Source organism: Ictidomys tridecemlineatus, chromosome 2 (assembly GCF_052094955.1).
Source record: "Ictidomys tridecemlineatus isolate mIctTri1 chromosome 2, mIctTri1.hap1, whole genome shotgun sequence".
Lineage (NCBI taxonomy): Eukaryota > Metazoa > Chordata > Mammalia > Rodentia > Sciuridae > Ictidomys > Ictidomys tridecemlineatus.
In genome coordinates, this window is record NC_135478.1 from 42,651,545 (window position 1) to 42,675,656 (window position 24,112).

General features: G+C 42.1%; 1 protein-coding gene across 5 annotated transcripts in view; it reads right to left on the reverse strand.

Moving 5' to 3' along the window:
• Nucleotides 1-16,650: 16,650 nt before the first annotated feature.
• Galnt15 (polypeptide N-acetylgalactosaminyltransferase 15) overlaps nucleotides 16,651-24,112 on the reverse strand; it is an 85,388-nt gene continuing 77,926 nt past the window's right edge. For 3 of the 5 annotated variants that reach the window (XM_078038323.1, XM_078038322.1, XM_005317246.5), the window contains 2 exons: nucleotides 21,921-22,064; nucleotides 16,651-19,136 (listed from right to left, as the gene is read on the reverse strand). In XM_078038323.1, coding sequence (XP_077894449.1) covers nucleotides 18,990-19,136; nucleotides 21,921-22,064 — 291 coding nt within the window. In that variant the 3' untranslated portion in view covers nucleotides 16,651-18,989. The other 2 variants (XR_013434429.1, XM_078038321.1) reach the window with 2 other exon arrangements.

Genomic DNA, 24,112 nt, shown 5'->3' on the forward strand with positions numbered 1-24,112 from the left:
GAGCCTGAGTCTTAAGGAAAGACTGTACTTGTGCCTAGTTTGGCTTGGGTTTCCCTAAAAGTAGAGCCCAAAGTGAGGTCTTGGGTGCATGTGGGGTGAACCTGGGAAGCAGCAGTGGGAAGCAGCAGAAGTGAAATGAGATGGAAGATAATGTCAACATTACCATGTCATCCATGGTTCTGCTGGACCCACCTGAAAAGCATGCAGAAGGCTTCCTAGAATTATCTAAATGAAAACTAGAGGCTGGGGCATCTATCCACTGGTTCCTTCCCTTCACTGGTTGAGAGTTGCCTGGGGATGTTAACTGGACCAGCAAACCAGGCTGCTTGCTCCCTGGCTGTGTGAAGAGCTCTGCCTTCAGAACAGACACAGGCAGAATGCGGAGCGCTTAGCACCGGGGCATGGGAATCTGAGCCAGCACAGAACTTTTCACTGCTGTGGATGCCCAAGAATATGTGATGCAGGTGCCAGAGGTGCCCCATGGGACCTTATTGAACTTTGCAATCATATTATAAGTGATATGGCCCCAGGTTGGGCAGTGTGCCCCTACTTAAGTGAGATGGTCTCTAGCTCAGATCCAGAATACTAACTTCTGTGCAAGACTCTGTTCTTAAGGATGTTTTTTGGGGGCACAGGGAGGGCTACTGGGGATTGAACTCAGGGGCACTTGACCACTAAGCCACATCCCCAGCCTTAGTTTTTTGTTTTTTGTTTTTAATTTAGAGACAGAGTCTCACTGAGTTGCTTAGCATCTCCCTTTTGCTGAGGCTGACTTTGAACTCACGATTCTCCTGCCTTAGTCTCCCTAGCTGCTGGGATTACAGGCATGCATCACCACACCTGGCATAAGGATGGGTCTAATTCAAAAGAGTGGAGCTTCCAGAAGTTACAATGAGATCTGCTTTTTTCTTTGCACAGTCTAAGTGCCAATGGTACAGCTGAGATGAGGCTCAAGGAGTTTCCACCTTCATGGGAACATGTAGCTTTCTGTATTGTGTACCCCAACTGCTGATTTCTTTAAATTTTGATTTGCCAAATGGTGTTAGGATGCTTGGTGCTGTCATCCAGCTGGGGCCTTCTATCGGCATTGCTCAACATCATGGTTGTACATAAATCCTGTCAGCAAAACCTCTCTACAGGCTCCAAGTTCCATTTAAAGTTCTCCTGTGTTAGTTGGAGCCAGCAGCTGTGACACGTAGAATGAGCCTGTGACACGTAGAATGCCTGTCACTCTCCTTCGTGGCAGCCCAGATCCATTTAATTTAAGGATCTTGTGGCCAGGAATGTTATCTGAACTGTCACCATCATGCTGTGTTGTCCTTAAATGAATGACAGGAAATGGATTCATGAGCCCTGTCCATTTCCTTGTTGGTGGCATCACTCCAAGCTTCTGCCATGAACTTGCGCCTATGAGTCACTGAGGAGGTAGAGAGAAGTCTCTCGAACATCTCAACCAGATTTTGAAGGAGCTTTTCAGGAACCAGAAGCGTTCGCTTGATATGCATTTATTCTTATCTCTGGCTGCTTCTGGAGTTGACTGTTGCTTATAGCCAGGAAGCTGGGCTAACATGGGCACCCGCCATTCTTCTGAGGGCACAGAGCCCTGTCACAAAAACCTGACACCTGAGAAATAAAAAGGCACCAGCCACTAGGCCTGGATTCCGAGTCCCCTCCCTGCTCAATGTACACAGCTTCATAGAACATCAGCATCCGACAGGTTGATCTGGGACAGCGATAGAGCAAGACCACACTATCATCCAGTCTCAGCAAAGACAAAAAGAACACAGGAAAACTACAAAGATGACCAAATGGCTCTTCTCCTGGCAAACAGGACTGGCATTTGCCAATTAATTACAGCTCTAGCCCTTCTGCTCCTCCGCTACCTCCTAAATACAGTTATTAAGATGCCTAATTGTAAAATTGTCCCACTTTCTGACAGCGTCCTATTCAGAGCAATAGGCTTCCTAAACTATCCCCAGGTCACCTAACCCAAACCCTGAGGTCCTAAGAAGCCCCTCTGAACACCCTCCTGTGAAACACCCATGAATCCCAGTAGCATGTGGTCTTTCTTGTTGCAGAGAGTGCCAATACACCCAACTTTGACCATAGGTGTGTTCCTGGTGGACAGAAGCCTAAAGGAAGATGGCTAGTGTTGATCTATTAAAAAAGGAAAGAGATATTCCAAGCTCCAGAATTGCTCACTAGGGTCCATTTGGGCTCTGTCCCTGAGGGAACTTTTGTTAGTTGGTTTCTACTGCAGATGTTTTTGGTGTCCCATGTCACATCCCTGGCCCTCCATGGGATTTCAGCTCAGCTCTGGTGGACACTTCCATATGGGCTCAGGTGCATCTTGCCCAACATCCAGGTCAGGCCTGGGCCTCTTCAGTTTTCTGCCTTGAAGATTCAGAAGCCTTGGAGCCTGCTCTCCTCTTGCAAGTGCTGTCTGCAAGGTCTATTGGTCCTGGATGTAAACTTCAACCAATAAGGATGAGAGTTTATTAAAAAAAAAAATGTCCCAGCCTGCTGCCCATTAGATGGATTGCTTGGAACATCTGATTCTGCCAGCCTCTCAAATTTGGAAGCATCCAACTCCATTGCTCACAACACCCTTATATTGGCTTTTCTTCCTTCCCTGTCTCACTGTCTATGCTCCCTCACTCTTGCTTCCTGGGGTTACCTCCCAAATAAACTACCAGCATCCAAGGTCCTATTAGGGTTCTACTCCTAGATGACCCCAAAATAATATCTCTCCAGCAATCTTCACCACCATCTCCTTCCTACAGAATTTTTAAAAATAATTTTATTTGTTCTTTCTAGTTATATATAACAGTAGAACGTATCTTGACATACTATAAATACACAGATTATAACTTCTCATTCTTGTGGTTGTATATGGTGTGGAGTTTCACTGGTCATGTATTCATATATGAACATAGGAAAAAGTTTTGTCTAATTCATTATACTGTCATTCCTATTCCCATCTCCCCTCCCTTCCCTTTATTCCCCTTTGTCTAATCCAAAGTACTTCTATTTTCCACCTCCCCACTTATTGTGTGTTAGCATCTACATATCAGAGAGAATGTTTGGCTTTTGGTTTTTGGAGATTGGCTTATTTCACTTAGCATGATAATCTCCAGTTCCATCCATTTACCAGCAAATGCCATAATTTCATTCATCTTTATGGATGAATAATATTCCATGGTGTACATATACCACATTTTCTTTATCTGTTCATCTGTTGGAGGGCACCTAGATTGGTTTTATAGCTTAGCTATTGTGAATTGAGCTGCTACAAATATTGACATAACTGAGTCATTGTAGTGTACTGATTTTAAGTTCTTTCGGTATATACCCAGGAGTGAGATAACTGGGTCAAATGGTAATTCCATTCCAAGTTTTCTGAGGAATCTTCATACTGCTTTCCAGAAGGGTTCCACCAATTTGCAGTCCCACCAGCAATATATGAGTGTCCCTTTTTCCCACATCCTTGCCAACATTTATTGTTATGTATTCTTGATAATTGCCATTCTGACTGGAGTGAGATTAAATTTCCATGTATTTTTAACTTGTATTTCTCTAATTGTTAGAGATGTTGAACATTTTTTTCATATATTTGTTGACTGATCATGTTCTGTGAAGTGTCTCCTGCAGAATTTCTTAACCACAATGTTGACTAGAACTGTTTCCACCTCCAGCTCCAACCAATTATTATCCAAGCTCCTGGTCCCAGGAATTGGTTCAGGGCAGGCATCATCTGTTCAGTCAGGGTGAACCTCAGAGTTTTTCATGGGGATTCTGAGACATAGACTCAATCTTGGACTTGGTTTAAAGATGGCTGTACATTTTCTGCTCTTCCTCCTTTTGATAAGTGAGGCTTGTTTCCTTGCCCCCTTGAGATGGGGCTGGTCTGGGATTGTTTTGAGCAAAGTGGAGAAGACACTACTTTAGTTCCAAGTCGGCCTTTAAGAGGGCTGGTGAGTTCCACATTGATCTCTAGGTACACCGAGGCACAGTCTAAGAAACATGACTACTCTCCTGCAGAAAACATTGGAGTTGAAGTCCTGAGATGACATGTAGAGGCAAGATACTCTGAGCCCAGCCTGCCTGACATCCTGCCATGAGAGTTCAGCTCTTTTGAACCCTATAGATTAGACCAACCATAGCTGAATGCCATGGAGTGATACCACTTGGTACCCCGTGAGGCAGAGGAACTGCCTTGTTGAGCCATGCCCCACTCTAGCCCCACGAAACTGTGAGTGATAATAATGAAGCAGTTGTTGTTTTAAGCTGCTAAGTTTAGGTGTAGTTTGTTAAGCAGCGATAGATAACTGAGCAGTGTAGGGGGTGGATGTGAGGTATGGAACTGTTGCAGCCACATGGGAAGAACTTAAATCCATCTGTAAAGAGATCAGGATAAAGGCTTTTTACATTTGAATGCAGATAAGAACTCTCAGGTGTCTAAGCTGAGGGTACGATCTGTGAATTTTACTTTCCATCTTCATTCTACTAAATTCTACGTCCAAAAGAAAGCTCTTACCATTTCAATTCAAGTTCAGTAAGGATATATTATGTGCCTATGCAAAGTCAGATACTGTGTTAGGAACTCTGGTAGAAGAAATGTGTGGGATACCTGTTATACAAAGTGGTCTATGTGAAACCAGAGCTATATACACATTTCTCCACAAATGGGGCACTTAACTCAGCCTGGGAGTGTGAGGAAGAATTTAGAGAGATGGTGCATGAATTGGGTCTTGCCTGCTGACTAGGAGTAGGCTGGTATAAGAGGGTAGGGCACTCTGGGCAGAAAGCATGGCAAAAGCAAGGAAAAGAAAAGAGTATTGTATTGGGAATGACAAATTGTTTGATATTCAGAGATGGTACAATGGGTGTCAGAAGTTTAGTCCAGAGGGTGGCCCAGCATGCAGGCAGGCTGTTCCAGGGAGCCTGAATGTGTTCCTCTGAATGTGATGGGGCATCAGGGAAGGGATTTCAGCGGGGAAGCTCTTTAGATGGATCATCTGAAGTTCAAAGGTATCGGGGTCAAAACTGGAGACGTACCTGGGAGCTATCAGAATATAGGTAGATTGTTACTACCAAAGATGTGCTTTCAGGGTCACTGTATGCTGAACATATTCTCGTGGCACTGTTGGAAAAAATAATTTTTATTTATAAATCTAGGTCTATTTTGTGTCCCACTTGGCAAGTGCATCAAAAGGCACATTCATTTGCTTTCCTGGAATTGTTTTTGAAGTATCTCTGTCTTCCCAGAAACCAGAAAATACACACTCAACTTTGAATCTGTGCTGACATGAAATACAGTGAAGATGGTATTTTGTAATTTTCTGATTCATAAATGACTCATCAAGATGTCCAAAGTCAGTGGTTCAGAAAACACATGAGATAAGGACCTAGAAGTGTCCCTGGCATGTAATAGGCATTCAATAAATATTTATTGTTTTTCATCTGGAAAGTGATCCTAAGAGATAACTAACTAGAATTTACTCTGGAAAAAAGCATTATAATCTGGGTTCTAAACATGATTATAAACATGTCACCCAGAAACTTTGTACTTTGCAGATAACTTAAAGCATAGCCATTGAAATTAGCTGTAGCACAGTGCCCAGCTCCACTGAGTATTGGCCAGATGCTGCTCTTTCTGTGGTTACTGAATAGACTAGGAGAATTGGAAGCTAAGTGTTGAAGGATTTTGTCTTAAGCACCTGCCTTATAGGAAAGTCTTGAGAAAATACAGAGGCCCCCTGACACTATCATGTAATCCCTTTTGCCACTGCAAACTGGATTAAAAGGCTGTCACTGTTATTATAAGCAAGATTTTCAACCAGCTTCCTATGTCATAGATTTTCATGTGATATACAACAAAGGAAGACATCATCATAAATCCCATGTGAATCCCCTTCAGCCTTATTTTTATCCATTTCTATTCAGATGATCACTATTCAGTTTCATTTTCTTTACTGATTTTTATAAGCCATGACTACTTGCTTTTATGTTTCTTTTAGAAAGCAAGTAGGAACCTATTTCTCATAGTCAGAAATGAGCAGTTTTATTGGTTGTCATGCTTAGGCCACAGTTTTTACTGGAAGATGTGGAATAAGAGAGATCAGAACACCTTTGCTTCTTACAATGTTTGACTAACTCTAGAGGCAGTGTTTCAGATCCAGATGGCAAGTGCCTTTCTTGCCCTCCATGTACACTAAACTGAGTACACTGAGCTGGTTCTGAAGCAGTTGATAATTCCTACCTTGGTCAGAAGACAGAATCTAGAGCCTGGCACAATGGCACACCTGTAATCTCAGTGGCTTGGGAGGCCGAGGAGGGAGGCTGAGGCAGGAGGATCCTGAGTTCAAAGCTAGCCTCAGCAACTTAGTGAGACCTTAAGAAACTTAGCAAGACCCTGTCTCAAAATAAAAAATAAAAAGGGCTGGGGATGTGACTCAGTGGTTAAGCACTCCTGGGTTCAATCTCTGGTACCAAAAGGAAAAAAAAAAAAAGAGGCATAAGCTAAGTGAATAATATCCAGGAAGTGTGAGCACAGAATTTTATAAGTTTCCATCTCTGAGTGGTGCAGGTTTACCTCCTAATGATAAAAGACAGAAGCAGAATTCAGTTTTGCCTGAGAAAGGAGGCATCCCCCCCAATGAAGATGATGTTATAGGCCACTTATCAGCCAAACTCCCTTTCTCAGCTCCCAGAACCCTAATAGGTTCTGGGTGTCCGTGTGCTCTTTCTCCTTTTGCTGGGGCACTTTCTTAGTTACTCTCCCAGCCTCCTTTGCTGCTTGGTGTGACCATGTGACAGTTATGGCCAATGAGACAGAAGGAAATGTCTGCTGGTGGGCTTCTGGAAAAATCTTATTTTTTCAATGGATGTTAGAGAACTTGCATCTGCTGCTTCTTTCCATCCTCTTTGGGTTATTGGAGCAAAGGTGTGATGTATGTATTGTTGTGTCCATGTTGGTCCACAAAAATAAAGATATCAGAACAAAAAACAACAGGAATAGTCAATGGAAGGTTAAAGGAAAAAAAACACCCAGATTACAGATGCCTATGAGCCATTGCACCAAGAATGAAATTGCCTATCTTCAGCTTGGGCATATGAAATGACAAAAGATCATTATTCTTTATTTCCTGGGGGTTGGTTATTCTGTTACTTGCCCCTGACCTCATCCCAACTGATGCACCAATGTTAGCACACCCTGAAACAATGTAGCCCTTATTTTTACCTATTCCTATTTGAATGGTCACTGTTTGGCTTCATTTTCTTTACTCACAGGTACTGTGAAACAATGAAACAGGGAGGTTAAAAGCAGAAGTCTTGGAACCAGATGATCCAGCTCTAGAACTTTCTAGAAAATTTAAAAATTTCTTCTAGCCCTTGAGAAAATTTACAAATGGAAGACTTATTCCTCAACAATGAAATGAGCTAATTTAAAGTGGGGATTATAATGATGCTTACTTCCTTGGCCTACAGTGATTATAAAAAGAAGTAAGGTAGATAAAGGGTCTAGCAATGGCTTTGAAGTCTGGTTATTACTGGTATTTCTTCTAATGATGGGTGCATATGTTTAGTCATAGAGATCTTACTCTCTGTTGCCCAATCAGTATCCATGTTTTTTTTTTCCTCCCAATTCTTGAAACATCATGCTTCTATATCTCCTTTTCTCTTCCACAGTAGAATCCATGCAATCAAGCATTCAACCCTAAGGGAAGTGCTAAGAGCAAACTAAGGAAGTGTGGACCATGGCTCTTTGCTAAAGGAAGCCTATTGCTTAGTCTAGACAATAAGTCTACCAGGAGCCATATTGAATAACAACGTAGGACAAGAACCACCTTCAGGCAACATGTATCACATTTCCCCCTGGATCCCACCTGCAAGACTGGAGCCACCTGGGTAGGGAGGCAGATGGATTGGAGAAGGCTGCTAAGAGACCTGACCAGATGGGGTCTTAAGGGGGTGTCATTGTCAAGGGCACAGAGCTGGAACCTCAAGGAGACAGTGGTGGCTCCACCACCAGGCAAACCAACCCATCAAGGAGAGCCTCCAAGGGCCTCCCTGGAGAGGACACACTGGAAGAGTTGACTGGAGAGGGAAATTACCTTCCCAATGAGCAGTCAGAATAGGGATTTCTCATCCTTCTGTTACATCAAACATCGGACTAATGTTGTTGTTGGTGGTGGGGAGATTCTCCAAGATAAAAGTAAATAAGGGTTTGGGGATGTAGCTCAGTGGTACCAGCACTCACCTAGCACGTGTGAAGCACTGGGTTTGATCCTCAACACCACATAAAAATAAATAAATAAAATAAAAGTATTGTGTCCACCTACAACTAAATATATACTGCCTAAGCTGTGACTTTCCCCTGTCTACACAGATCGCTGATGCTGCCTGTCCCTGGTGCATGGCCAACACTCACTGGACAATGACATCTGGGGTCAGCGGCATGGGGAGTAGTGCAGTAGAGAGAGGGTGGGATCTCTTTGGAACTCTCCACAAGTTGGGGGAGAGGGAGCTGCCTCCGGCTCTTCATTTTCTCTGGTATCAGCCTTGGATATGCTAACACTGATAGTCAAAAGTATATGATGAATCCAACAGCCTCAGAGTAACAGGCAGCAGGCACCCTTGGGTTTGGCTGCTCAACATTTTATAGGCCAGTGTTGTTTTCTGAGCACAAGAAGTAAGGTTTGCTGGCCTCATGTAGCCTTTGCCTCAAACCCTGCTTTTGGAAGTCCTTTTCCTTGGCTTGGCTTCTGCTGTGTTTTGAAGTCTAGCGAAATTGAAAGCCAGAGATCAGGGTTTGCATAAATCTGCAAAGGTTATTGCCCTTGCCCCACATAAGAACTTGTGTCTGATTGTCTTTCCATCCTAAATGTAAGGGAATTTGTGTGTGTGTGTGTGTGTGTGTGTGTGTGTGTGTGAGAGAGAGAGTCTGTGTGTGTGTGTGTGTGTGTGTGTGTGTGTGTGTTTGCATGCACTGCCCTTTGGGTCTTCTCCACAATAGGATAAAAAGTAGAATATCAAATTTTATCTGTTTGTGTCATTTAATCCCTTTGGCTTGGCCAAAATTCTGAGTTACTCCTTTCTTCCTAGCAGTCCTCCTTTCCACGTTGTTCTCCTTGCCGCCTGTGGTCTGGTTAGGAATGCATGTTCTGCTTCACCTCTATTAGCAGAACCTGGAACCTGTATGTTCCACTAAGAAAGAGGCAGGGGCTACCATGTCAAAGTTGTATTATTTTGATTTTAGAAAAGGATTTATTGGTTTGCCTATTCCTCTCTCTTTCTAAAGTGAACTAGAGTCTACTTCTTTTTTTTTTTTTTAGTTATTTTTAGTTGTAAATAGACACAATACCTTTATTTTGTTTATTTATTTTTTATGTGGTGCTGAGGATCTGAGCCCAGTGCCTCACACGTACAAGCAAGTGCTCTACCACTGAGCCACAACCCAAGCCTCTGGAGTCTATCTCTAATGAGAACCTGTGTTATATACATTTTCCCCCTCCTTTTGGAGGGTATGTTTTTGCTTTTTTATTATTTGTATTTATAAACTTTGGGGCCCTTGAAGCCGAAAAATTCAACACTTAGTTGGCTTTTCACAGAATAAGTTTGCAAAGCCTAGTTTTATCTTTTTCAAGATCATCCACAATTTCTTTTTTAAATATCTTTATTGAAATAAAATCCACTTACCACATAATATACTCATTTAAAATTTACAATCCAGCGGTTTTCAATCATGATTTCTTTGGAAATTTATGTGTATGTGTGTTTTGTGTGTGTGTGTGTGTGTGTGTGTGTGTGTGTTTAAAGAATCTATAATTCTCCAGGCACAGTGACACAAGCCTGTAATCCCAGCAGCTCAGGAGGCTGAGGAAGAAGGATTGCAAGTTCAAAGCCAACCTCAGCAACTTAGCAATGAAAGGTGAGTGATTCACCAAAGATGGAAATTCAACCAAGAGATTTTATTGGGGGGCTGCCTGAAGGGGAAGAAAAGGAGAGGAAGAGAGCAGCAGCCTGAGCCTGCAAGCTTCAGCTTAAGAAGGGTTGCTTAGGCGACTTGGCAAGTGCTGATTGGCAGGGTGACTTAGGAACAGGCGAGGGGACACTGTGTCCTGCAGGGATTGGTCGAGAAAACATTTGATTTTGGCACCCTTCTGCGAAGGAGTGGCTGGTGGGGTAAGGGATTACATGATGTTCTTCTCAAGAGACAGAAACTTATCTTCAGCGACAGAAACCTAAAGGCAAGGTCTCCCACACACCCAACATGCAAGACTCTGTCTCTCAACAAAATACGAAAGGGCTGGAGCTGGGGATGTGGCTCAGTGGTTAAGCACACCTGGGTTCAATCCCCAATACAGAGAGAGAGAGAGAGAGAGAGAGAGAGAGAGAGAGAGAGAGAGAGAATTTATAATTCATCTGAGTCAAACACTCTAGTCCAGGAATAGCAGCTGTCAGCCAAGGCTGACTACCACCTATTGAAACACAGCCACACTCATTGTTTATTACTGTCCATGATCCTTTTTTTGTGAAATGATTGCAGAATTGAATTGTGATGACAGAGACTATAGGGCCCTCAAAGCCAAAAAAATTAACACTTAGTTGGCTTTTTACAGAAAAAGTTTGCAAAACCACCCTCGTTCACAGCCTAATATAATCTTAAAATGTTATCTTCACTAAGTGAATTTGTCCTGGTTGCCACTGTTTGGTAGTAAATGGCAAGAACCCTGATTAATTCTTCCTATACCACCATCCCTTTTGGCCCTCCTGTTCCTTCTTCCACAGAACAGTCAGTCTCACTTTTGTCCATTCCACATGCATGGCTAGTTTCCCTCCCTGTGCTGGAGAGGAACTCAGCCTTGTACCTCAATTCCCATCCCCAACAAACTACACAAATCAGGAAATCACTGTTAAAAGTATGGCCAGTAGCAATTAGGCAAATAACTTTATATTGAAGTCTAGACACCTAACCCCCTTTTGCCTTCATTATGAACTGTCCTTGATAATTTTAGGTGTTCACCATGTCTTTGGACCCCATCTCTTCCTGAATACCCAACTCACAACTGAATCTTTCTTACTTTATAATGGGAAGAAATTATGTGCTCCACTCCCAACTTCTGTGGTTACCTGCATATTCTCTAACACAGAGAAATTTAAGAAGGAAATGTGTGTGTGTGTGTGTGTGTGTGTGTGTGCATCACACATACGTACATATTCATGCATGTGATGCAGAGGAACCTTGTTTCTCCAGGCATTAGGTTTCTTTGAGAAGGGACATCAATTAGGGGAACACTAATGGCCTTTCTCCACCCTTACTCACTTTTCCTCAAGGAGAAAGGATGTCTAATGTTACTGAAAAGCTTGGCATAAGGACTAAGCATGTTGCCTCTTTAGTCTCTTCTGGAAGGAGTTGCCTGGAATCTGCTACTCTGGGCTTAATGTTTGGTGGGATAAGTTCAACTTAGAAGGAATCTGGAGCATGGGGTGGACTACTGATAAATAAGCAGAATGGGATTTGATAAGCAAAATGCATTGTAGACAGAAGATTTCATTGAGATTATCCATGTGTTTTTGGAGGCACTGAGTCAAGAATTTGAGTGCAAGTAGTTTTTACTTGGAGGATAAGTCTAGGAAGCATAATTATGGGAGTGAGAAAGGGAATGTCAGCAATTCAAGATGCATTAACAAGGCAGCCATGTCTGTGGGTGACTAGAGCTTAATCCCACAGTGAACTCTGGGAAACAGCGTAGGATGCACACCCCAGAGTTATCCTATGTGAGAGGGGAGGGAGCTGAGGGATTTATATACCAACTCTTGTCATCCTTGAGTGAGAAGCACTCCAGGGTGATGTGACTTCCAAGCTATCTTAGGCCTGCTCCATATCATAAAGCAGCTTTCTTTGACTTTGTTGGTGGGGGCGGGGTGGACAACCCAGGCAAAGAAATACACATACTGACACTTGAAAGTTCTTTAGGAGCAAGTTGAAGATGTAAGACTAGAGGGATGGGGGTGGGGCTATGTCACTCGTGTAGACTTTAGTGTTGGAGAATGAATGTGGTTTTCCTTCTTAGTTATGTGTGCTTTAACTTCACTGTAGGACTTGAGGATTCCAGAAATCAAAATTTGGGCTTTGGCAGGATTTGTTTTCAGTCATTTAATTTCATACATGGCTATTAGTTGTGTCTACTTTTAGAGGTCACAGGTCCTGGCCTACCTATCTACCAGGGATCCCTGACAGCTGCTTCTATGTAGATCCTCTATGTAAGGCCAACTGCCAGAGCCCCATCTGCCTCCCCAAGAGGGGGACATATTCCTGCCCTCTACTCTCAGCAGGACTTCCTATAGCCCTATCACCCCAAAATTCATATTAAATAGCAATACTGTGTTCTCATACTGTGGATTCCCTCGGTAGAGAAACTGAGAAGAGCTTACAATCTGAGCTATTAATTTGCTCATTGTTCCAAAAATTCTTTGGAGAAACTGACACCACCCACTCCATCAAGATGAGTCTATTGGAACTGGGGATGAAAGGGCCCAGAGTTTCAGACAGGAAAAGTGAGTCTAAGATAAAAGCTGCCATAAGAACGAGGTCCTGGAAAAGAAGTTTTGATCAAAGATGAGAAGAGGGAAGTAGAGGGTAAGGTAAGGAAAATGAAGGAGGTACAATTACAACCACAGACAAATAGCAAAAACAACAACACAAAGATAATTTCCATGGGCAAAAGAACCAAACTAGTAGAAGAGAAAGAGGAAGAGTGAGGAGTGAAGAGAGGAAAATGAATTAACAATGGTGGTAATTACTTCTGTTAGATGCATGATCCTACAATATAGGATCAAACCATCCTATCCTATGATTTCAAAAGGAGATTGGTGAGAAGCAGAGAAGAAAAATCAAAGAATTTGTCCACTGAGGACTCTCCAATCATCAAATAACAATGAAAAAAGCTACTGAAAAAGTTTAAATGTTTGCCACTCAGATAGTGGTCGGCAGAGCAGCCTCATCAACATTACCTAAGATCTGGCAGGAATGTGGGATATCAGGTCCCAACATAGACCTAAGAAACTAGAATGTGCATTTGAATACAATCCATAGGTGATTTGTGGGCACAGCAAAATTTGAAGAGCACTGGATTAAACCAAAATGTTTGGAGGCTTCTCAGGGACTTAGGACAGGGATCTAGCAAGTCACAAATTGGGGAACAATTGGCAACCAGCAACCAGAATCTAGTCATGATGCTCTAGCTCTTGCCTCTGTTCCTATCTCTGTATTTCCTTTCCATACTCCTCCTTCCCTTTAATTCTCTCTTTACACTGCATTTATCTGCTTACTAGGGTCATATGGGAAAAATTAGGGTGCCAAGAGCTCATAAGTTTTCACATTGTCTCTTAAGTAACTTATAGAGAGGCTAATGTCTTAGTCTTGATGATGAAATTATTGAGGAATATGCTGATTGGCCCAGCTTGGCTCAGGTATTCTTCTGGGACCAATTAGCAGGGAGAAAGGAATGAAATCCTGCTGGGAAATAAAGCGGCTCCCACTCTGGCCCCATGGCTGGAGTTGGAGGGTGGGTAACCCCATTAACTGCCACCTCCTACCCCTTCAGAACAGGTCAGCATTGGTGCATCTGGGGGAAGTCATTGCTTTAAGGACAGCTGCTCAGGCTCTCCCGGATCTTATTTAGAAAGGACATTAAGCAGGGCTCCTCTTGGCCTGTGCCTGAGGAGTGATCAGCAGTGCCTTTATGACTGTCTCTGAAAAAAGCAAAGGCTACACTTCACTGAAAAGCTCAGAGCCTTTTATAAGCCTAAAAGGGGCTTAAACATGAACGTGTGGCAGAGTTGGTTCCAACCTATTTCTGGGAGAGAAGACTACCATTTTAGCATCTGTCGTAGGTCCTGGGATGTCAGCAAACTATGAGTACTGAATAGTTTGGGAGTTGTTGGAAAACTTCAATTTTCAAATATGCATCCTAAATGGCTGAATTTGCAAACCATCCCTCTAGGGGTGAAGTGACCATGGTGAGTCTGTTCTAAGCCAAAAGAGTCAGGCAAGCTGTTTATTCATTGTAATAGTGCAGAGATATGAACATCCCACATACCTGTGTGGAAAGAACTACTGCTCCAACAAAAATCCTTATAAGAGTAAAATAATGTGAAGGACACATTCCATGTCCAAAGAGTGCATTTCATGGAAGAAGAAGTTGAAACTAGAAAGAAGATTGGAGATTGGAGGGACTATTATTAATATAGAAATACCAGAGGATTCTAGAATCCTGGAAATATCTCCTCCTTGGGTATTGTGCTTGAGGTGTTTAAATGATCAGGGAAGGACCTGTGGGTGCTTTGGAATTTGGCCAATAGTATTTGACAACAAGTTGCACCTTTAAAAGAGCTTTTAAAGAACAAGCATAAATAGCGAAGTAAGCGGAGCTGTGTCCAGTAAGGCAGCCTGTGTCAATATTTTGTTCCATGCTTTCATAACTCTACATATTATGTAAACTATGTATGCTTATTGTAAACTATGTATGCTTTTTAAAATGAGACTTGGGATGCTACGGCCTAAACATGGACGCCTGAGGCATTTCTGGATCCCAGAGCCTAAACAAGGATGCCTGAGGAATTTCCGGACCTGGGGGCTTAAACATGGACACCTGAGGAACTTCCGGATCCCAGAGCCTAAACATGGACGTGCACCTGAGGCACTTCCAGATCCAGGGGCCTAAATATGGATGTGCACTCATGGAACTTCCGGATCCTGGGGCTTAAATATGGACGTGTGCCCGAGGTCCGGGAGCCTAAACATGGATCCCTGAGGAACTTCCGGATCCGAGGACCTAAACATGGACGTGTCCCTGGAACTTCTGGGTCCTTGTGCCTATAAAGGGCAGGGCGTGCCATTCAGAAGGGATGTGGCCCATGAAGGGGAGCCGAGTATGGGGCCTGTTGGGGGGCAGACTGAGCTGTCGCACCCTGAACTTGAATGTGATGGTGACCCCACTTCCTGGCCTTCCCCTGGGTCTCACTTCCTCCCCTTCCAGGCGATGCCGGGGAGGAAGTGAGACCAGGGGCAGGGGCCAGACCCTGAGGAGGGACACCGTCTTTCTCCTTGCTTAGGCAGGCCCCCGGCCTGGCTGGGGACGGGGACGTCTTGTGACACTGGCTGCCTCCTGCATCCCTGCCCCAGGACCTCAGGGACCACAGGCGGGGACAGTTGTTGATTCTCCCCTGGCCACTGACCCTCAGCCCCGGGGTCTGCCCAGGGAGAGCTCTGTCTCCCAGAGGGTCCTGTGACCTGCTGCTCCTTATCCACCGTCATCCTGGGCAAGCAAAGATCAGGACACCAGACGCTACTGAGAGTGACATCTCCTAGATGTGCGGCTGGGGACTTTGCCTCTGTCCCCAGGCCTCGGACACCAGATGATCCCCCCCCCCCAGAGACAGAAAATAACCCCACACTGCCCAAGACTTATTTTTAAGCTTTGGATTCTGAAATTTTCCTGCTGCCACCTTCTTTGTGAAGCTAGTTTTTCAACAGAGACAATATTCCAGGGGAAAAAACAAAACAAAACATGGAGTCAATCAAACCAAGTTGACACATCTGGTCCTTCAAGAGAAATCTGGATTAGAGGGAGAACAGCCATTCTCAACTGAAGAAATAATGAAGTTCCCTTGTCCTTATTTTGTGTAAGCAAAATAAATAATCTGATGTTAACTCATCAATTTTTTTTTGATGAGTGGTTGGCTTCTGGGAAAACTGATTCTGTTTTATGGAATGAAGTGTTACCTGATTTTAAAATTTAAAATGAAGCCAGTTAGGATTGTTAAATTACACTGTCATAATTCTGTTCTTTGATAGCAGAAATAAATAAACCTTTTAAAAAATGAAACTTGTTTGTATTTTGTTTGTCCAGATTTGGTGACTGACCATAGATCACTTATTATCTAACTGCCTTTTTTTCAAGGCCTGTTAGGAGAAAATAAAACTCCCTGACGATGGGCATGATAACATGATCTCTAAAACGCCAAGTTCTATTGCAGTGACAGCATCATTCTCAAGGGCCTGGAAGACTCTGATGTCTATAGGGTTGGAATTAGGAGTTTGTCAGTAGGATCTATGGCACTGAGGCAAAACAGGAAGTTGATCAAGGCTCTTCCAAGGATAACATCGGTTTTTACTGTTGTGAAATAGAATAAAGAATATGGGATTTTAGACTGATGGTGGAACATTTCTCACCATCTCCCCCACCAATGGGATACTTAAGAATGATGATGAGCTTGGTGAGCGTAATGACAAAATTTAATCTTCCAGTCTCTGGGAACAGTGGTGCACACCTGCAATCCTAGCAACTCAGGAGCCTGAGGCACGAGGATGACAAGTTTGAGGCCAGCCTCAGCAACTTAGTGAGACCCTCAGCAACTTAGGGAGAACCTGTCTCAAAATAAAAAGTTAAAACAACTGGGGATGTAGCTCAGTGGTAAAGTGCCTCTGGGTTCAGTCCCCAGTACCCACCCCCCAGAAAAAATACAATCATAAAATTCAGGTGGACAAATAAAATCAAGATCGGGAATCAGATATCTCAATTACTAAGGTTCTCTGCTTTAAAATTGATCACTGTGGATAAAATGAACACTGAGTCCACAGAGAAGAAAGAAATTTTAATTTCAGTTACAGTATAAAGAGAAGGGTCTTTTATAACTAAATAGAGGCATCTGTTTTGTTTAAATTAAGGGTCTGTAAGTACCAGCCAGGGACATAGTTGACAGCCATTCTATAATAGAGTCGTAAATCATGGGGATGGTTAAGGAAGCAAGAAACACCACATTCTTGCTTTGTTCAACCAATTAAGCAATAAGCCATCTGGGTCCTATTATTAATTACTACCAAATACAACTTACACAATTGAATTCAACCTTTTATTTAATTATATTAATTTATCCCAGCAACTTCAAATACCCACAATGACAACAATAAGATTCTTTAAAAAAAAATAGATGTCTTATTTAATTTTTATTCTTAAACCATTAATACCCTTTACGAGGTTGCCATCTGACAATTTTTAGCTCCATCTCAGCCTTAGGATGTTAGGGGAAATGGTTTTAAATAGAGACATGTCTGAAGCAAGAAGACAGTGGTTAAAATCTCTTCTCTAGAAAGGTGATGTGTCTAATGCTGTTCAGTAGTAGTGTTTGTGATGATGAAATGTTCTGTATCGGTGATTTCCAATAGCCATTAGCCACGTGTGGTTCTTGAGCTCTTGAAATGTGGCCAGTACATCAAGGAACTTTTTAAAAATTTTGTCTAATTTTAATGGATTTCCATTAAATGCACCATATTTGGCTAGCGTCTATCATATTAGCACAGGTCTAAGATGCATTCTAAGGATGGAGAAATGCAGTGGGCCATTGACTTGGCAGGCAGAGAATGAATATATAGTTATAATAGGTATTATTTGGAAACATTTCCTACCTAGTTTTTCTTATTTGACACATCCCAAATGATCTTTAAGGGAAGGTTTCTAAGCTTACCATGTGGAAAGCTACCTCCATCTGGGAGAGAAATGCACATAAATGGTGCTTTCTCAAATAGCAGAACTAACTCCACTTAGCAACTCTTATAGCCAAACTAGGTCACAGCAAGGAAAACTATTTCTCCTTTGTTAGCCTTATCTCTGCTCTAATTAAAGTGTATTGTCCCCAAACTTTTGAAAATTCAACCCACAAACACATTTAAGGGTCCCAGCAAATACTAGGGTCTCAGAGGTGGCCCCGTCAGATCTCACAGACATTAACACCCAGCACTGTTTGTAAGAATTTTGTAAGCACCTTGTAAGAATTTTGACTCAGACTCTCACATTTCCCTTCAAGGAGTTTTGCCCCTTTGCAAAGTTCATTATTTCTTGTGAGATCAATACAAATCCCATAACAGGGCATCAAGGAAATTTATCAAACGAAAACACCTTTGTTATGAGAATGCTCAGTCTGTGCTGATCCTTCTAACATAAAATGACTAAAGTGAAATCTATTGCAACTATAATCTGGTGGTTGTGAATCAAGCTAGAGAAGAGTTAGTGCAGGTGAATAGAGGTAGAAGGTTTCAAGAAAATTCCCATTAAAATGAAAATGTTTTATCCCAGGTATACTGATTCTTTTCAGCTGGTTAAATTGACCTGGAGAGTGGAGCCAAAGCTCCTTTCCATCTTCTCTCCAACCCTACTCTTCTTCTCCCTGTGCCTTTCCTTCCTTTGAGCTGTGGCTCAACCAATGAACATGAAATTGGTGCCTATAAACCTAATCAAAGTTTTTGGACTGTCAGAAAATTATAGCCTCTTGCTCTTTCACTTTTTATATTTGGCCACACAGATAATCCAAGTTAATACTACTTTAAGACCAAGAAATTGACCCATTGGATTGATGTGCCCAACACTGCCAGACGTACATTGCTCAGGTCTTTCCCAGTCAGGGATAAAAACAAAAAGCAATTGTTATGTACTAAGAAGAAGAAGAAGAAGAAAAGAAGAAGAAGAAGAAGAAGAAGAAGAAGAAGAAGAAGAAGAAGAAGAAGAAGAAGAAGAAGAAGAAGAAGAAGAAGAAGAAGGAGAAGAAGAAGAAGAAGAAGAAGAAGAAGAAGAAGAAGAAGAAGAAGAAGAAGAAGAAGAAGAAGAAGAAGAAGAAGAAGAAGAAGAAGAAGAAGAAGAAGAAGGAAGAAGAAGAGGAGGAGGAGGAGGAGGAGGAGGAGGAGGAGGAGGAGGAGGAGGAATCTTCTGTAATATATGATGATCATCTCCAGTGATGAAGACAATGAATCCACTCTTTCTTTTTTAAAAACAGCCAGGGGCTTCTGATATTGATTCACAAAACTTTCTTTCTCTCCTGAATCAGGAGCACAAGTACAAAAGAATCTGCTTTGTGATATAAACGTACTCCTTTAGTTTCCTTGGGGCAGAACTGTGACTTGCTCATGTTCTCTTGCCTTCCGGCATTCATCGTTCATCCACAGGGTGGATGTGGTCAAATCGCCACAGCTGGCTGACTTTTCCATCACACTGACGCAAGTACAAATCTTTATTGTTTTGCTGAACCACAGCTTCCATGCATTTCCCAGAAAGAATGTGGACAATCATTCCATTCTGAAAAGAGGAAAGAAAGAAGAAAACCCAGTTCCCCACAAAAATCAGCAAAGAATGAATCTTTAAAATTTTGTGCTGATCATTAAGAGAATAATAGAGGTGGTATGAACTGTCCTGTAAAGGAACAGTAGCATTTTTTGGTTAATATAAAATATAATTTAGGTAGTCCTAGAATTTTGATGTCATTCAAAGCCTTGAGGGAATCATTAATCCAATTATCTTTATTATTGTTGTACAATTGTGCCATTTCTTAGAAAGACAGGTATGATAATTCTAGACCATAGCATGTTCAGTATTTATACTTGTATTTGGAATATGCATTATCATCGTGCCTATAAATTTATGCTTTCAAAAAGGATTGGGTCAATGGGCTGGGGTTGTGGCTCACAAGTAGTAGAGCACTTGCCTAGCATGCGTGAGGCACTGGGTTTGATCCTCAGAACCACATAAAAACAAATAAATAAAATAAAGGAATTGTGTCCATCTACAACTAAAAAAATTAAAAAAAAAAAAAAAAGAATCAATTCTACCTTGTTAATGCTGCAATTCAGGACTGCGGCCACCAGGTCACAGTAGAGAGAAAGACTTCAAGGATACACCAAAAGCCTAAAACAGTCATGCTCAGGAGATTGTCTGCTCCCTAATCAAAATCTGCCAGCTTTCATGTATGAACATGTAACAACAAATCCCATCATTATGTACAACCATAATGCACCAATAAAAAATGTAGAAAGAAAAAAATCCATCAGATTTAATATTGAATCTAACATCCCCTGTTCAAGAAAAATCTGATTTCCTTTTTTAAAATATTTTTTAGTTGTAGATGGACACAATATCTTTATTTTATTTATATTTTTATGTGGTGCTGAGGATCGAACCCAGTGCTTCATGCATGCGAGGCAAGTACTCTACCAATAAGCTACACCCCAACCCCAAATCTGACTTCTTTATGAAATTACAAAAGCTTTCAGCAGTGCTGAAAATGCCTGTTTATTTATTTATGAGATAGTCTAGTGGATTTTAGTTCATTCACAAAGTTGTTCAACCATCACCCTGATTCCAGAATATTTTCATCACTACTCAAAGAAATCTATTACCCATGAACTAATTACTCCCCATTTTTACTTCCTTATAGCCACTGAAAATCACTAATCTATTACAATAGGTGTGTATTCTCACTTTATTCATTTATGTATAGACATATGGGTTGCTTCCAGCTCTTGGCTATTATAAATAATGTCACATTCCTTTTTCTAACTAAATGATAATACCTTTTTAAGGTCTGATTTCTTAATGTTTGAAATATGCTTGGCATGTCTTGCTAATATTTTACCTACTTTTTAAAAATTTTTTTAATTTTTGGGGAGTACTGGGGATTGAACTCAGGGGTGCTCGACCACTAAACCACATCCCCAGACCTATTTTGTATTTTATTTAGAGACAGGGTCTCACTGAGTTGCTGAACGCCTTGCTTTTGCTGAGGCTGGCTTTAAACTCAAGATCTTCCTGCCTCAGCTTCCCGAGCTGCTGGGATTTACAGGCAAGTACCACTGTGCCCAGCTATTTTACTTAAAATATAAAATATATAATATTTTAAAATGCCATTTCTAAAATGTTTCTTATTCACAGGACTTGCTTAGAATGATCCTTTATGATCATCCATGAAGGACCTTAACTTGAATTCTATGACTTCTCTGCACATGTGCAGGCCCCTTAATCCTGGGTTCATTTGTCACCAAAGCCCCAGGAGTTTTGTCCTCAGCTGCTTATTGTGAGTCTAGTTTAAATTTTCCATTATGTGATTTGCTTCTTTTCACAGCCTGCTTTGATAGTACTAGCACATAAGAGTTGTTTGGTTATTTTATCCTCTTTACTCCCGAGCGGAAGTTAAAAAAAAAGAAATGCTTAAAATATGCAGATTTGTTGGTATATTAATATTCTAAATCAATTCAGAAAGGATTTAAAGTGGAGAAAAAGCTGTATGTGAACACTTATTGTGGATACCATCACCTTCTCTCTCAATCTCACATCTGGGACTTGCTTATTCTCTGTTAAGTACTTACTTTCCCTATTTCCTCGTAATTGATAAATAACCTCTTGATGAATCTAGAACTTCACAACCTTTTGATGGATCTAGAAATTCATAACCTCTTAATGGATCTAGAACTTCAAAACCTCTTGATGGATCTAGAATTTTATAACCTCTTGATGGATCTAGAATTTCATAACCTCTTGATGGATCTAGAATTTTATAACCTCTTGATGGATCTAGAATTTTATAACCTCTTGATGGATCTAGAATTTCATAGCCTCTTGAAGGTCTAGAATGTCTTTCACCAAAGATCACAGAAGTCAAAATTTTGCCCAAGGATGAAATGCTCATAATGAAATTAACATTAAAATGAAGAAAGGGATGTTTATACATCTATGTCTATACTATTTTTTAAGTGAGAGAGGGACTCTTCCTAGTTCCCAAACTAAACTTCCAAGGTGGTTGACAGTTCTCCACTATTGTACTTGTGACCTGAGCTAATAAACTTTAAAAAAAAAGGGCTGATTCGTCTCTCCCCCTTAATCAAGGCAGGGCTATAAGGAGATGGGGCAAAGTGGTACATTTAGTGATGCTGGTTGTACGTTTCAATAGTACCCTTCCCTGATGAGTTGCCTTTACCTCCCTCAGAGGCCTTATGTAACACCTGACCTCTTGGAAGAGCCTGGGAAGTGCCAACTGGGAGTTCTTTCCCACCAGCAGCACTGCTGAACTTTCCCAAATGCGTTGCTCACCTCCTGGAAGTCCCAGTGCTGCTGGTGAATGGCAGAGCCATTCTCTGTGCAGTTCTGAAGAATCACCTGCTCTCGCCTGACATCGAGGCATAGGTGCTGTGGGCTGCCAGCGCGGATCTCTTTCCTGCTGGTGTGCTCCAGGTGCTGGGACAGAGGGAATGGTTGTCAGCACAGCTAGCAAGAGACTCTTTCAGAGGTGGAGATGAAGCAAAAAGAACTCACAATAGAACAGGCATATAGGGGCCATCCTTGGATTCTACTGGGGTCTGCAGGACTGTATCTCATGGTCAAGTCCACAAGGCTGCAAGCCCAGCCCTGACCTCTGAAGTCCCCACCTTCAGGTTGCTCTCCTGTTCATACTTCCACATTGGCATGTTTCTCCATTGTTCTGTTTACTAGATCATAGGTAAAGCAATAAAGAATGCCGTGTGTTTTGTGAGTGTGCTGTTGGAAGGGCAGAGGAGGAACCTCTCTGATACCCAAGTTGACCTCTTTCTGGAGAGGACTTACCTGCTCCTGAAACTCTACTGTTGATGATATCTGCTGACTCACTCGTAGGTATTGTAGTATTGTAGTATTGGATTGTTTATACACTTGCAGAGGGGCTCCAACGGTGTAGACTAAGCCTGTGTAGACTAATTGAAAGACATGACCTGACAAAACCATTTTCTGTTTGCTCTTGCTGGATGCAACCCCCAATGCAGTCACTGGGGTCTTGTGCTTGGCTTAATGATCTTGGTTTAATATACTCTGCCATCACTGTCTTGAAATTCTTAATAACTGTCAAATTAGAGATACCGCACTTTTGTTTTGTACTGGGCCCTGCAAATCAAGTAGCTACTGGAAGCCTTCTCAGACTACACAGTCAGCATAAATTTGAACACTGAACACACGTTAGAGGCAAGTTTGTGGACAATGTTTAAGGGAGAGTAATTTTTTCCTACTCAAATGCCCTATGGTGACATTTTTCTTTGCCATTTCCCTGCGTCAGGTGGGGTGGATATTTCTACAACTTTCCAAGAACAAGTTCCTCTGTGAAGGTCAAAGCTGGCTTTATTTGGGAGTCTCATTTCCACTGTCTCATCTCCCCTGGGCTGCATGAGGGAGCTCACACCCCTGGATTTCCGAGGTTGATGAAAACCACCTGGCAGGGGGCTCAGCCCATCCCTGTGACTCCATGTTCAGTTGCCTTTTGATTTTTGTCCCTGGAGATTTTTCCTTTCTTTCTTGTAAAATCAATTACTTCTGCGTGAAAAAAGGGCTTTTCATATGTTTTTAAAATCCAGCATATCATATCTAAATACTTAAGAAAAGGAATTTCCACTTATCTAGTTCACAATATTGCTGGATCCAGAAATCCTCCCTAGATTCCTCAAAATAAAAGCACAGAAAAGAGCTAATCTTCTGTTTGCGTGCAGGAGGCTGCATCATCATCCCCACTTTCAGATGAAGAAACCAACACTCAGAGAGGTTAACATGCCTGCCAAAAACACACAGCTCACAAATGGGGAACTTGGATCCAAACTCAGCCATGTCTGGACAGTTGTCATCCTCACCCTTAGCTTCCTCAGTTAGCACTTTAAATTTATGTCCTCGTCCCTTGTGTCTGGTGTGAATGCCTAGCAGTGTGTTCTGGAAGACTGGTAAAGGAAAGAGTCAGAAGAAGCCAGGTGGATCCTGAGCTTCTCCTTCCCTATGTGTCCTCCAGGTCCAGGGCCTGCACTGCAAAGCCCACTCCAGACCTTCCGGATGTCCCCTCATTCACCCCAGGCTCTCAGGGCCTCAGCTGACTTATCCAAGGAATACCTCCAGAGACTGTTCTTTGTTGCTTGTTTTCTAGGGGATTTGGGGGTTATGATAGCTTAACTCCTATCACAGCTTGAAAGCAAAGAGATTTGACTATATGGTTTGGATATGAGGTGTCCCCCAAAAGCTCCTGTTAATACAGGCACATCCAGAGGTGAGATGATTAGATTATGAGAACTGTGACCTAATCAGTCCATCTTAGTTTGAATGAACTGGCTGGGTGGTTAACTATGAGCAGGTGGGGTGTGGCTGGAGAAGGTGGGCCACTGGGGGTATGTCCTGAAAGGGTACATCTTCCCTGTGACCTCTTTTCCTTTCCCTCTTTCTACTCTCTGGTGGCCATGTCCTGAACAGCCTCTATCCTCCACCCCCTTCGGCCATGATGT